The 15166-nt window shown below is 44.3% G+C and overlaps 1 protein-coding gene across 8 annotated transcripts in view; it reads left to right on the top strand.

Moving 5' to 3' along the window:
* Positions 1-15166, top strand: part of LOC138747881 (cation channel sperm-associated auxiliary subunit gamma-like) — a 196406-nt gene that overhangs the window by 61151 nt on the left and 120089 nt on the right. For all 8 annotated transcript variants that reach the window (XR_011347709.1, XR_011347711.1, XR_011347707.1 and 5 more), the window contains 3 exons: positions 935-1096; positions 3833-3951; positions 7161-7374. Coding sequence is in view for 1 of the 8 variants with exons in the window: in XM_069907478.1 (XP_069763579.1) it covers positions 935-1096; positions 3833-3951; positions 7161-7374 (495 nt within the window). In the remaining 7 variants the exon portion in view is untranslated. The remainder of the gene's footprint in view (positions 1-934; positions 1097-3832; positions 3952-7160; positions 7375-15166) is intronic.

Genomic DNA, 15166 nt, shown 5'->3' with positions numbered 1-15166 from the left:
ATTCTCTTTCCTGTTCTCATTGTTTGATACCTGGCCTATAACTGTGATCACTGGTGAATTTGAAGATAGAGTTGGAATGTTATTTAGCTGTATTGTTGTGGGTATAGAAGGAGTCTAGTGGGGGACTGAATCTGGTGCCTTAAGTGTAATCGTCTTCACTGATTACCCATCTTCACTGATTACCCATCTTCATTGATTGCCCATCTTCACTGATTATCCATCTTCACTGATTACCCATCTTCACTGATTGCCCATCTTCACTGATTGCCCATCTTCACTGATTATCCATCTTCACTGATTGCCCATCTTCACTGATTACCCATCTTCTCTGATTACCCATCTTCACTGATTGCCCATCATCACTGATTGCCCATCTTCACTGATTATCCATCTTCACTGATTGCCCATCTTCACTGATTGCCCATCTTCACTGATTGCCCATCTTCACTGATTGCCCATCTTCACTGATTGCCCATCTTCACTGATTTCCTATCTTCACTGATTTCCTATCTTCACTGATTGCCCATCTTCACTGATTTCCTATCTTCACTGATTATCCATCTTCACTGATTGCCCATCTTCACTGATTGCCCATCTTCACTGATTGCCCGTCTTCACTGATTGCCCGTCTTCACTGATTGCCCGTCTTCACTGATTGCCCGTCTTCACTGATTGCCCGTCTTCACTGATTGCCCGTCTTCACTCATTGCCCGTCTTCACTCATTGCCCGTCTTGACTGATTGCCCGTCTTGACTGATTGCCCGTCTTGACTGATTGCCCGTCTTGACTGATTGCCCGTCTTGACTGATTGCCCGTCTTCACTGATTGCCCGTCTTCACTGATTGCCCGTCTTCACTGATTGCCCGTCTTCACTGATTGCAGTTGATTTGTTGTTCCATGCATACTGGAAGTGTCACCATCTGTTTTTTTAAAGCTCTGGTATGGGATTGATGGTTACACAAAGGTAACGCGCATTCGTCCTTCAAGAGGTTGGATCACTTTTCTGGCCATGCAGAAAATAAGAGGCAAGGAATACAAGTCCAAAAGTGAGAGAACATTAACTGTCTTCTTTGACAGGCAAATGAAATTAAAAGAGGCAAGTACGATGTTCTTGACATTTTTTATTAAAAGTGTAATGGCTCCAGACTATATCAAATTCTCCAACTTTTAAGATCAATGACTTACCTATGGAATGTCTTTCTGTACCACGAAGAGAGACCTTAGCTGCACCTTGTCTGTTTCCCACACATTTGCTCCCAGGCAAGATGCCTGGATGGGACTTTTCCACTAGGCAGATGCAGTATGGATCCAGGAAGGGCAGATCATGGTCAACTAATCTACTCGAGTCCTTTGAGAGTATTACATGAGCAATGCGCAGACGTAGGCTAATGTATTAGTATAGTGCTAATGACCCAAGTTCAAATCTGGCGCTGTCTGTGAGGAGTTTGTCCGTTCTCCTCGTGTCTGCGTGGGTTTCCTCCCACTCTTCAAAAAAACGTGTAGCGTCTGTAGGTCTATTTTGAGGGCACGGGTTCAGGGGCTGGAAAGGCATGATACTGTGCTGCATGTCTAAATTTAAAAAGGCTGAGAATTTGGATAAATGGATATTTCTCTGGTTGGTCATCAGTGGCTCGTGTAGTGCTGTAGGGGATCAGTGCTGGGTCTGAAAATGTTCACTATCTACACATATTCTTGGTACCTTCCCACCATCCAGGAACCAAACTTTCTGGTGATACAATGACTTAATCTCATGCACAGAATGTGGCATTTTCATTAGATCTCCTCTACTCTGGAGAAACTAAATGCAGGTTGCACAATTTGCAGAAGCGACTCTGACCCTGCCCTAACCCTGCCCCTCTCACTGAGCTTTCTGTCTATGTCCACCCACAGTGTTACAATAAGGCCGTACGCAAGTTAGAGACATCTTTTCTGTCTAAGCATGTTGCAAATTTCCAGACTCAATATCAAATTTTCCAACTTCATGCATCTCAGGTTTTCTTGCTGTTTGTTTCAGAACTTGGGCTTTCTACCTGAAATCATTTTGGCTCAATTTTTCTTTTTGGCACAGTCTATCCTGTGGGGCATGTCACACAGCTTCCTTGTTAGCACGCGACACCGTCAAAGAAGCAGAATGTGTTTCTGACTGCCCGTTAATCCATTTCTTCTCACTGTCACAGAGATGTTCCTGTTCTGTTATTCATATTCCCTTCTCTGCTACTGAAAATTCACTTGTTTTTGTTTCTCCTTCCTAGTTCTGAGGAAATGTTCTGAAGCATTAGCTGCTTCTCCTACCACTCTTGCTGAGTGTTTACAGAATTTTCTACTTTTATTTTAGGCATAGCCTCTACTGTTTTTAGAGCCATTTTTTCTTTGTTTCTGCTTTTCTCTGAAGAAATGAAGACCCATACAGCACTTGAACTTGGGGACAGAAACATAGCCTGAAGGTTCAGAGAAGTGGGGAGAAAGAGTTGGGGAGGAACTGCTTCTCCCAGAGTGAATCTATTTAATTTAAATGTAGACATACAGCATGGCCCACAAGTCCATACCACCCAATTTACACCCAATTAACCTACAAACCCCGGTATGTTTTGAATGGTGGGAGGAAATCGGAGCCCCTGGGAAAAACCCACGCAGACACAAGGAGAATGAGCAAACTCCTGACAAACAGTGTGGAATTTGAACCCTGCTCCTGATCGTTGGTCCAATAAAAGTGTGGTGCTAACCACGATGTCATCCATGCCATCCCATCTGTAGAATTCTCTGCCCAAGGAAGCAGAAGAGGCTGCCTCATTAAATATATTTAAGACTTTTGCATCCTTTGCAGAGAAGGGGAATGAAGGGTTATGGGGAGGCAGGTAAGTGGCCATAATCTTTTGAAATGGTGGAGCAAGCATGATGGGCCAGATGGCCTCCCCCTTTTCCTATTTCTATGGATACAGGCCTTTCAACCAACCCAACCATCTATCAAAGCTAGGTCCATTTGCTTGCATTTGGTCTATATCAGTGGTTCTCAGCCTTATTTTATTCCACTTTAAGTAATCCCTTGCTAGCCACAGAGCACCTCTGGTATCCTATGCCACAGGTACACTGTGCTGAGTAAGGGAAAACTGAAGGAGGCATGTGAGTGGAAAAAGAGGTGGAAAACTATTATTATAAACCTTTCCTCTCCGTGTAGCTTTAAATATTGTAATTGTATCCATCTCTACCACTTGCTCTCATATTTCGTTCCTCATTCCAAACTATGGGGCAAGTAACCTTTAAACCCCTTGGATGTTGTATACTGAATCTAATAATCTACTTAGATTTCATTGTATTTTATCTTGAAAATTATACATTACAGATGTTTTCTCCTGATGTGCTTAAGGTGTGTGTATAACCTTTGGAAAGAAAAATACATGCCCCATTTTGTGGCTTAGTGTTTGATTTACCTCAGCCCTTAGTTTTTCCCTAATTGCAATAGTTATTTCATTGTTAAAAGCAGGCAAAAATGCTTTTCTTTACAGACTGCACAGGGCATTTTGCAATGAGAGAAATGGATGTTGAACATGAATTAAACAAGAGAATCCAATAAATAGACCAATATTATGTCACGTGAAGGAAAGTGGGGAGCCAGAGCAGTTTTCGAAGAGAATTTCCGAGTTTTGGGAGCTTGGTCATTGAAAGACCAGATGAATTAAGGCAATAATAAATAAATCCAGTGTCAGCAAAGAAAGGTGCAAGAATTTGACATTTGATAAGCTGAAATTATAACTCAAGCTCCATCTGTACGATTAGTGTTTTATGTGATTTAACAGAATTTAATTTCTAAAGAAATTTTCCTTTTGGATTTTAGATAGTATATGCAGCCTTTGAAAATGGCACGACAAAAATGTCGAAAAGAACTATTCCAGTGGATGAAATATTATCCTATGAGGAGCTCATTCTTTTGCCTTCCTACAGTGATATTAATAAGTGAGTAGAGATAATTATGGAAAGCTGATCTTTTTATTGCATGGTTATGAAAAGCTTCTTACTTTGATCCTATGACATGAAGTACTGAGATACTTCCCTTTGATTCTTGTGTTGTGTGGCAAATACGGTGCTAAATATACATATTACTTTGAATGATTTATATGTTGTTGAACTCCAAAAATGTTCTACATTCCTTAGCACTTTTGGAGTTCAACAACATATAAATCATTCAAAGAATTTGCTTTTTAAACTTTACTTGAAATGGTTTCCCCTTTGTTAGTTGTTAACAATAGGCATATGGAAATACTTTGAAGTACATTGGAGAGGGACTAGCAACTCTGAAGTTAGAGGAAATTTACCTCATCACAGATCCTGAAGTGGATTTACCTCAGTAATGCTGATGCTAAGAATTGTCTTTGACGCAAAGCAAGATATACCAGGGGAGTGTAAAATTTAAGATCCAGGTTCCACATTTAAACATTTTCATCACAAACCATCTTAAGTCTCTCTTTCTCTTCTTTCTTCTGTCTTTGGCTTGGCTTTGCAGACGAAGATTTATGGAGGGGTAAATGTCCACGTCAGCTGCAGGCTCGTTTGTGGCTGACAAGTCCGATGCGGGACAGGCAGGCACGGTTGCAGCAGTTGCAGGGGAAAATTGGTGGGTTGGGGTTGGGTGTTGGGTTTTTCCTCCTTTTGCCTTTTGTCAGTGAGGTGGGCTCTGTGGTCTTCTTCATAGGAGGTTGCTGCCCGCCGAACTGTGAGGCGCCAAGATGCACGGTTGGAGGCGAGATCAGCCCACTGGCGGTGGTCAATGGGGCAGGCACCAAGAGATTTCTTTAGGCAATCCTTGTACCTCTCTTCTTTGGTGCACCTCTGTCATGGTGGCCAGTGGAGAGCTCGCCATAGAACACGATCTTGGGAAGGCGATGGTCCTCCATTTTGGAGACGTGACCTACCCAGCGCAGTTGGATCTTCGGCAGCATGGATTCGATGCTGTCGGCCTCTGCCATCTTGAGTACTTCGATGTTAGGGATGAAGTCGCTCCAATGGATGTTGAGGATGGAGCGGAGACAACGCTGGTGGAAGCGTTCTAGGAGCCGTAGGTGGTGCCGGTAGAGGACCCATGATTCGGAGCCGAACAGGAGTGTGGGTATGACAACGGCTCTGTATACGCTAATCTTTTTGAGGTTTTTCAGTTGGTTGTTTTTCCAGACTCTTTTGTGTAGGCGCTATTTGCCTTGGCGAATCTGTTGTCTATCTCGTTGTCGATCCTTGCATCCGATGAAATGGTGTAGCCGAGATAGGTAAACTAGTTGACCATTTTGAGTTCTGTGTGCCCGATGGAGATGTGGGGGGGCTGGTAGTCATGGTGGGGAGCTGGCTGATGGAGGACCTCAGTTTTCTTCAGGCTGACTTCCAGGCCAAACATTTTGGCAGTTTCCGCAAAACAGGACGTCAAGCGCTGAAGAGCTGGCTCTGAATGGGCAACTAAAGCGGCATCGTCTGCAAAGAGTAGTTCACGGACAAGTTGCTCTTGTGTATTGGTGTGAGCTTGCAGGCGCCTCAGATTGAAGAGACTGCCATCCGTGCGGTACCGGATGTAAACAGCGTCTTCATTGTTGAGGTCTTTCATGGCTTGGTTCAGCATCATGCTGAAGAAGATCTTAAGTAATCCCTTGTGAATGGGTGGGGGGGGGGTGGGGGGAAGGTTGAGAACCACTGATCTATTTTAAATCTGATGTTAGTAGTGGGGTAAATTATTGGAAGGTGTTCTAAGAGATCAGCTATAGAGTTATTTGGATAGCCAGGAACTGATTATTTATTTTATTTTATTCAGACATTCAGCACGATTACAGGCCATTTCGGCCCACCAGTCTGTGCCGCCCAATTACACTCGATTGTCCCACACCCCTGGGAGGAAACTGTGGGAGCCCCAGGGAAAACCCATGCAGACACGGGGAAAATAAACTCTTTTCAGATAGTGCAGGATTTGAACTCCTGTTCTGATTGGTGGTGCTGTAAAGGCGTTATGCCAACCGCTACGCCTAGCTTTGTGCATGGTAGGTTAGTGTTTAACCAAACACAGTTCTCTGAGGAGGCTACCAGGAAAGTTGACAAAGGAAAGGCTGTGGATGTTGCTTACATAGACTTTAGTAAGACCTTTGACAAGGTCCTGCAAGGGAGGTTAGTCAGGAAGGTTCAGAAGCTAAGTGTTCATGGCAAAGTTGTGAACTGGATTCAACAATGGCTGGACAGCAGAAGCCAGAGAGTAGTGGTGGATAATTGTTTCTTAAACTGGAGGCCTCTGACTAGTGGTGCCTCAGGGATCGGTGCTGGGACTATTGTTGTTTGTCATTTATATCAGTGATCTGGATGATAATGTGGTAAATTGGATCAGCAAATTTGCAGGTAGAACAGAGGGATCTGAGAATACAGATTCATAATTCCCTGAAAATGATGTCACAGGTGGATAGGGTTGTAAAGAGACCTTTTGGCTCTCTTTATTCCATGGAGCATAGAAGAATGAGGAGAGATTTCTTCGAGGTATTTAAAATTATGACGGAGATAGAGTATATGTAGGTCGGCTTTTTCCACTGAGGATAGGTGAGATATAAACCAGAGGACATGGGTTAAGGTTGAAAGGGGAAAGGTTTTGGGGAACATCTTCACCCAGGAAGTGGTGGGTGTGTGGAATGAGCTGCCAGCTGAAGTGGTGAATGTGGACTTCATTTTTAACCTTTAAGAAGAATTTGGACAGCTATATGGATGGGAGAGATATGGAGGGCTCTGGACTGGGTGCAGGTTTGTCGTGGGGTGGGGGAATGTGGAATGGTTCAGCACACACTGGATTGGGCCTGTTTAGGTGCTGTAATGTTCTCAGGTTCCTGCATGCCTTTGTTTTAATTGACTGATTCCTTTCTGATACTATGTCCCTTTGAGAAACATCTCAACATTTGTTCTGTGACATATGACCCAGTAGCTGGGTGTGTCAATGGATAAAGAAACAGTGTTAATGTTTCACCTCAGTCCTTCTGTCCTTTGCATGATGGTTGATGTTTTAATTTGGAATTTACTGCAAAACTGTTTTATTTGCACTTTTTGCTTTTAGACAGTTTTAAAAAAATAGCGACTAGAATCCTTTGCAATTTTATATTAAACATGAAATCAGATAATGTGGGTATCTAATGACCTTTTCCTTTTTGTTACAGCACAACTGATCAGCTCACATTTTTAGACAATTGCCCTTTTGGAATCATGTACATTGAAAAAGTACAATCCGACCAGCTTTTCACTCGTGTACAGAAATACGTAGCCAATCCACCGTGGATTTTTTCCAGCAGTGGTCTGTACAATGATTTCTCTTTGACCATCTATCAGGGTCTCCTCTTTGGGATGTTTAACCTTCATTCAACTTATTACAAAGTAAGGAAATTCATCAAACATAATAATTGATAACACTTGACAAAACATTTTTCAAAAGTTTTGCTTCCTGTAAAAATATTGGGGATTATGATAGACAACTTCAAGATGAACATAAAGATAATTTCAGATTTGCTGTATCATGTAGGAAGTTGAAAAAACATTAAATTAACATTTTTTGAATTTAGCATGTTTAATTGCATAATGATTTTGACACATTGCATTAGTTCAATTGACCTAAAAATGTTTTGCTGTTGATTTTCGTTTGGACTCAGCATCTGATGTCTCTCCTGTCAGTGTTAGTGTCCAACAATAGTTGGCTGCATTGACTGATACTGATACTGCTTTTCCATGGTCATAAAGACATGGAGAAACCTTTCACCATGTTCATCACCAAGATCAGCAGGGAAGAAGTCCAAGTGCAATTCCAAAAAAGTGTAAAGCCCTGCAAAAGGTAATGGACACAGTCCAGGACAGCCCTCCCCATCATCAAGAGCATGTGCAAGGAACGCTGCAGTCAGAGAGCAGCAGCAATCATCAAGGATCCACACCACCCAGCACACGCTGTGTTGTTGCTACTGCCATCAGGAAAGAGATGTCGGTGCCACAAGACTCGTAGCACTAGGTTCAGGAACAGCTGCTCCCCCTCCACCATCAGACTCATCCGCGACAAGCTCAATCAGGGCCTCATTTAGGGACTCTTACTTTGCATTTTTATTGATTTTTATTTTCTGTTTTGCACAGTCAATTTGTTTACATTCCTTTATTTGTCTCCATGTATATGTTGAGTCAGGTTTTTTTGCACTGCCAATAAGTGGTAATTCTGTCCTGTCTGGAGGGAAAAAAGAATCTCAGGGTTGTATGTGGTGTCATGTGTGTTTTCTGACAATAAATCTGATCTGAATCTGAGAAAATGAATTTTCAATGTCATTGCATTTCAGAATCAGACAATAAAATAATATAATATTGTAGCGGCGGCTGCTCTGTTACTGAAGGATCTCACAACCAACCGAGTTGAGTTCAGTGACCAAAAACTCCTTTATTCAGGTCTGTCTGGCTGGTCTTATACTCTCAGCCCGGACCTGGCTGAGAACCGCGCTGGGGGCCCTGACGTCGCCGGGGCATCACGTGGGCCGCAGTCCGCAGGCTTTGAGCCTGGTGCCGAGGTCAGGGAGAAACCCCCGATGGTGCCATTTTGCCCGGCTGCCCCGCCGCGTGTGTGACATGCAGGGCCGGTTTGCCTGCCTAATGGCATGCCGCCACAATATAATATAATAATTCTCTTTGGCTTGGCTTCGCGGACGAAGATTTATGGAGGGGGTAAAAAGTCCACGTCAGCTGCAGGCTCGTTTGTGGCTGACAAGTCCGATGCGGGACAGGCAGACACGGTTGCAGCGGTTGCAGGGGAAAATTGGTTGGTTGGGGTTGGGTGTTGGGTTTTTCCTCCTTTGCCTTTTGTCAGTGAGGTGGGCTCTGCGGTCTTCTTCAAAGGAGGTTGCTGCCCGCCAAACTGTGAGGCGCCAAGATGCACGGTTTGAGGCGTTATCAGCCCACTGGCGGTGGTCAATGTGGCAGGCACCAAGAGATTTCTTTAGGCAGTCCTTGTACCTTTTCTTTGGTGCACCTCTGTCACGGTGGCCAGTGGAGAGCTCGCCATATAACACGATCTTGGGAAGGCGATGGTCCTCCATTCTGGAGACGTGACCCATCCAGAGCAGCTGGATCTTCAGCAGCGTGGACTCGATGCTGTCGACCTCTGCCATCTCGAGTACTTCGACGTTAGGGATGAAAGCGCTCCAATGGATGTTGAGGATGGAGCGGAGACAACGCTGGTGGAAGCGTTCTAGGAGCCGTAGGTGGTGCCGGTAGAGGACCCATGATTTGGAGCCGAACATAATAATAATAATAATGCACGAAAAGTAAAGCAGTGTCTTTGGTTCATTTATGGTTTATTTCATGGTTTTGTATACCTGAAATAGACTTGTAGCGTGCACGCAATGTGAAGTGTGGAATGACACACATACAATCAAGTCAAGGTCGAAGACAGATTTATTGCTCTGCCAGATCTGTTTATATTCATTCCCTGTCTCTGATGACTGGAGTGACATCATCACAGCTCTGGCCTCCAACTGGCCAGCATTCCCGCCTTTGCCTGCTGTTTCCCACTGTGCGGGAGGTCATATGAGATGATGGCCATTGGTCATTGTGAGCTCCTTGTAATTTCTGTGTTCACTGGCCATTTTGTGAGCTGGGTCACGACTTGGTTCAGAGGTCGTTACACGTCCCCTCCACCCCAGAACTGGTGATTGGGGTGTCTATTGCTGCTTTGGGGGCATACCTCTGCATCTCAGGGGCTGAGGCTCGACTGGCTGGCTAATGTCTACGTGGTCTGGTTTCAGGCAGTCATTGGTGAAGGTTTCCTTTTTGCCGGCAATCTCCAGTACACACATTGACCCATTATGCCTACGACCCCGTATGACCTTTCTTATGGACTTTGGTTGCCAGGTGCGCTCCGCTTTGCACAAAAACATATTCACAGGTGTGCAAGTCCTTGAGGACGAAATATTTGGTCTGACTGTGCAGCAGTGGCTGTGGAAGGGCTAGGGTACCTAGTCTTTCACTCAGCTGTTTCAGTGCCATCGTGGGGGTTTCTGGTTCCTTGATGGTGGCCAAGAACTCCCCTGCCATTATCTTGGGTGCACTGTAGACCATTTCTGCTGTGGAGGCATTAAAATCCTCTTTCGGCGTAGTGCATACCCCAGAAGGGCTTGAGGCAGTTTATCCGCTCAGTTGGGCCCCTTAAGCCGGGCCATCAAGGCTACATCTAAGTGAAACCGCTCCTCCAACTCATTGGTCTGTGAGCAGTATTGCCATGGTATTGTGGAGTTAGGTTCCCAACAGTTTGGCCAGCGCTGCTCAGAGCCCCAAGGTAAACTGCACTCCTCTGTCAGAGGTGAGATGTTCTAGGACTCCGAACCTGGACACCCAGGTGTTGATTAATGCTCTGGCACAAGTCTCTGTGGTTGTGTCAGCCATCAGGACTGCCTTCAGCCACTTCGTGGAACAGTCATCCATAGTGAGGAAATATCTTGCCCCATGACGTTGACATGGACATAGCTGAACCTGTGCCGCGCTGGCTCAAAAGTCTGGAGAGTTGCCTTAGTGTGAGTTTGCACCTTGGATGCCCGGCAGAGCGTGCAGTTCTTAGCCCACTGACTGACTGGTTTGTGGAGCCCGTGCCAGATTAACCTGCTGGCCACCATCTTTACTGTGGTTCTGATGGCCAGATGTGCCAAGTTGAGCACCACATTAAAGACCTGACTCCATTCTGCCTGAACATTGGGATGGAGTTTGCAGGTGGAGATGTCGCAGAGGAGCATCTGGTTTCCAGGGGCGATGAAGGCATCCTTCAGCTGCAGCCTGGAAAGTGCCGTCCTGTTCGTGGGGATCTCAGGGTCATTGTGTTGTGCCCTAGTTAGGGCTGAATAGTCTGTACCCTGTGATAAGGTGTGGACAGACTCGATGGTGGGACAGGCCACCACATTTCTCTTGCTAACGAATGTGTTGACAGTCCATGGTGAATTTGAAGATGTAGGAAAGGTGCCTCTGCTGCCTGATCGACCAAGGGTCAGACACTTTGTGGAAGGTGAAATTCAGTGATTTGTGGCCTTTGAAGATCTTGAATTTTCTGCCTTCCAGAAAGTATCAGAAGTGCCTGACCGCCAGGTGCAGCACCAATAGCTCCTACACGATCTGTCGAAGGTGTAACTGGGCCTCGACTTATTCGAACCACGTGTGGCTGCAACACCCAGAACATTGGCAGCTTGAGCAAGACCATGTAAAGAGCTGCTTGGTCCATCATCTTTGGGTCCAACTGCCGATTGGACCTGTCAGGGTCACCAATGTAGCGAGCACGCTTTGCAAAGTGTGGAATAAGAAAAACACACACCAAGGTCGAGTCGAGGACGAAGACTGATGTCTTCCTGTGCCAGCTCAGTTTATATTCACTCCCTACCTCTGACGACAGGAGTGACATCATTGCAGTGCTGGCCAGTGTTCCCACCATTGTGCGCTGATTCCCACCATGCACCATTCACATAGAAACATAGAAACATAAAAGATAGGAGCAGGAGTAGGTCATTCGGCCTTTCGAGCCTGCTCCGCCATTCATGGCTGATCTTAAAGTTCAGTACCCTGTCCCCGCCTTCTCTCCGTAACCCCTAATTCCCTTATACTGAAGAAATATCTAATTCCCTCTTAAATATATTCAATGAACCTGCCTCTACTGCTCTCTGTGGCCATGAATTCCACAGATTCACCACCCTCTGGGTCAAGAAATTCCTCCTTATCTCGGTTCTAAATGGTTTGCCTATTATCCTCGAACCATGGCCCCGGGTTCTGGACTCCCCCACTATCGGAAACATCCCTTCCGCATCCATTCTGTCCAGTCCTGCAAGAATTTTATATGTCTCTATGAGATCCCCTCTCAATCTTCTAAACTCCAGCGAGTACAATCCCAATTTGCGCAATCTTTCCTCATAAGTCATTCCTGCCATTCCAGGTATCAGCCTGGTGAATCGCCTCTGCACTCCCTCCATTGCAAGAACATCCTTCCTTAGATAAGGTGACCAAAACTGCACACAATACTCCAGGTGTGGTCTCACCAAGGCCCTGTACAGCTGCAGTAAGGTATCCTTGTTCCTATACTCAAACCCTCTTGATATGAAGGCCCACCTACCATTTGGCTTTTTAACCGCCTGCTGTACCTGCATGTTCACCTTCAGTGACTGGTGCACAAGAACCCTTAGGTCTCTCTGCACATCTCCATCTCCCAATCTATTGCCATTCAAATCGTAGTCTGCCCTCTGGTTGGTATTACCAAAGTGGATAACCTCACATTGATCCACATTGTAGTGCATTTGCCATTTATCTGCCCAGTCCCCCAATTGATCCAAATCACACTGGAGCTTCCTGACCCCCTCTTCAGTGCACACAACCCCTCCTAGCTTAGTGTCATCTGCAAATTTGGAGATATTTCATCCAATCCCCTCAACTAGATCATTAATGTAAATTGTGAACAGCTGGGGTCCCAGTACAGATCCCTGTGGCACCCCACTGGTTACCGCCTGCCACTCAGAAAATGAGCTGTTTATCCCAACTCTTTGTCTTCTATCTGCCAGCCAGTTCTCAATCCACATCAATACCTTGCCCCCAATCCCATGAGCCTTGATTTTGCATGCCAGTCGTTTATGTGGGACCTTATCGAAGGCCTTTTGGAAATCCAGGAACACCACATCCACTGGCTCTCTCCCATCTATTTTACCTGTCACCATCTCAAAGAATTCCAATAGATTTGTCAAGCAAGATTTACCTTTTGTAAATCCATGTTGACTCCGTCCGATCCCTTCTCTGCTAGTCATATGCTCCGCTATTACATCCTTAATAATGGATTCCATCATTTTGTCCACTACTGATGTAAGGCTCACTGGCTTCACGTGGCACGATGGCCATTGGTTCCTAAGGGGGCTTCATGATCACGGAGTACACTGGGCATTTTGTGAGCCAGGTCGTGACTTAGTTCACAGACTGCTACAGACTTAAAATATGACAGGAAATCACAAAATTGGTTATATTTAAAAAAACAGTACATGATAGGAAAATATTATGATTTTCGTGATCAGCAGTCCAACACTTATAAAATACACCCAAAAGTATCAGGAAGCAAAATCTTTGTTGTCCAGTGTAATTATTTCAAAACGATGTCATGTTGTAAAATTATTTGGCTGTTCTCATGTTTAAATGTCTATGAAATGAATTCATAATTTCAAAAATAATGTTTGATAACTCAATTGACAAAAATAATTATTAATTATGAAGTTCAATGTGATTGATTGGTAGAATTGACAAGAGAGATGTTATTGCAATACCAATGAATAATTATGTCCTGTTAAAATAATTTTTAATCATGATTCCCTCTTCAAAAGAAAGGTGCACAGCAAAGTGAAGAATTGGGTTGCATAAGTGTGCTAAGATGCACATCTCAGTGAAGAATAGGATCGTAGGAATCTAAACCATATCACCATATAACCATTTACAGAGCGGAAACAGACCACGTCAGCCTTTCGAGTTCGCACCGGTTCACTAGAACACTTGGAAGAATCCCTTGACCCGGCATCATCAAGGAGAACAGGACCTTAGGCTCGATGGTGTTCCCTCTCCTCCCTCCGTGGCACACCGGAGTTCCCAATACTGACTCCAAACCCGCTCTCCCCCTTCTTGGCCTTCCGCAGTAGGCTGAAGGGAGGAGTCGAGACTCGGGCGTCCCAGTAACCAGGGAGACAAAAGCCCACAGACTCTCCAGTGCTCCACTGGCCCAGAAAATCTCCCCAGGGATCAGTGGCAGTGGTTAAGAGGTTCTGGAACCCTTGGGAAAATATTTTTCAGTAAAATACCTGATGAAATTTCATTTGTGAACTCTATTAGTGGTTAGTGCAATGCTATTACAGTACCAACAACCCAGGTTTGAATTTGGTGCTGTCTGTCAGGAGTTTGTACATTCTTCCTTTATCTGCATTGGTTTCCTCTGGGTGCTTCGATTTCCTCCCATGTTACAAAGAAGTAGGGGGTTGGTAAGTTATTTGGTTTTATGGATCTATTTGGGCGACAAGGGTTCGTGGGCCTGAAGGGCCTGTTATTGTGGTGTACGTCTAAAAAAAAAGTCAATTTACTGGCTGTTTACCTCAACACATTTGCTAATTTCAAGAGTTCTAAATTTCTATCAACTTTCATGTGTAAAACTGTTTCCCAACTTCACTCAAAAAGCTGCTTCTAATGCTGAGAAATTAATTGTTATCCTTTTCGTGCTGGATATGTTCTTCTTTGAGCATGAACACATTTGGACAGTCTGTAAAAACCTTATCAAAAAAAGTTAACTTGTTAATAATAACACCATGATGGTTTACACCTGAAAACACGAACTGAAGTGTGTTCCTTGCTTTTTTTTTCCCTACCACGTTCAGAGGTTACCCCTTACATCTCTGTTTTCAGTTAAAAAAGGTGAAGTTGGAAGTGCATGCCCTGATAGCAGTTGGTGCAGGATTGAGCCAGGAAAAAATGTCAGAGGTGCACATTGTATGTGGAAGTGCCTCAGCTAATTTGTTGAAAAGTGTCAGAAGTACAAATTCTCACACGAGTCTCTTTAAAATTGATAACACGACAAGCTTTATTTACAAGTCTGCAGAGTTGGACTCAACTGGCTTCTCGCCAAGTCAAGCCCTGATACATACAGTGCATTGATTTTTAAACCTTTTTTTGTTTGTCCTTCCCCTTCTTTTTAACACTGTTTTAATTGGTTAGTTTTTGTAAAATCATCCTAAGTACACTTGCATTTGTAATTATCATGTTTGTCACGTACACTACGAACTCTACACACACTAAATTCTGTTTCTCACTCTTTTTATCAATCTTTGGCTCCTACATGTCTCTCTGTGACCATGAAAATCTCTGTTTGTTATAACATTGTCTAGCTGAACTTTTATGGTAAGCTCCCTGTCTATTCTGGCTTCCCCTTTTATGATTAATCATCACATTTTAACTTAAGCCCTTTTTAACCTAAATTCTCCATCTATAACAAAAAGCAATACACAAATGTGCTGGAGAAACTCAAATGGTGAGTTTGTGGATTGCACGGCAATCACACCATCTGCAGACTGTTCTGTTTAACTCCATTCAGCTGCTGCTCTGCTTCCTTGAGGGATGCCTACCCTGAGCCTGACAATTGCTTTGCCCAAGATCC

This window comes from Narcine bancroftii, chromosome 13 (assembly GCF_036971445.1).
Source record: "Narcine bancroftii isolate sNarBan1 chromosome 13, sNarBan1.hap1, whole genome shotgun sequence".
Taxonomy (NCBI): domain Eukaryota; kingdom Metazoa; phylum Chordata; class Chondrichthyes; order Torpediniformes; family Narcinidae; genus Narcine; species Narcine bancroftii.
The sequence above is the reverse complement of the archived record's forward strand: the minus strand, read 5'-3'. Positions and strand labels throughout refer to the sequence as shown.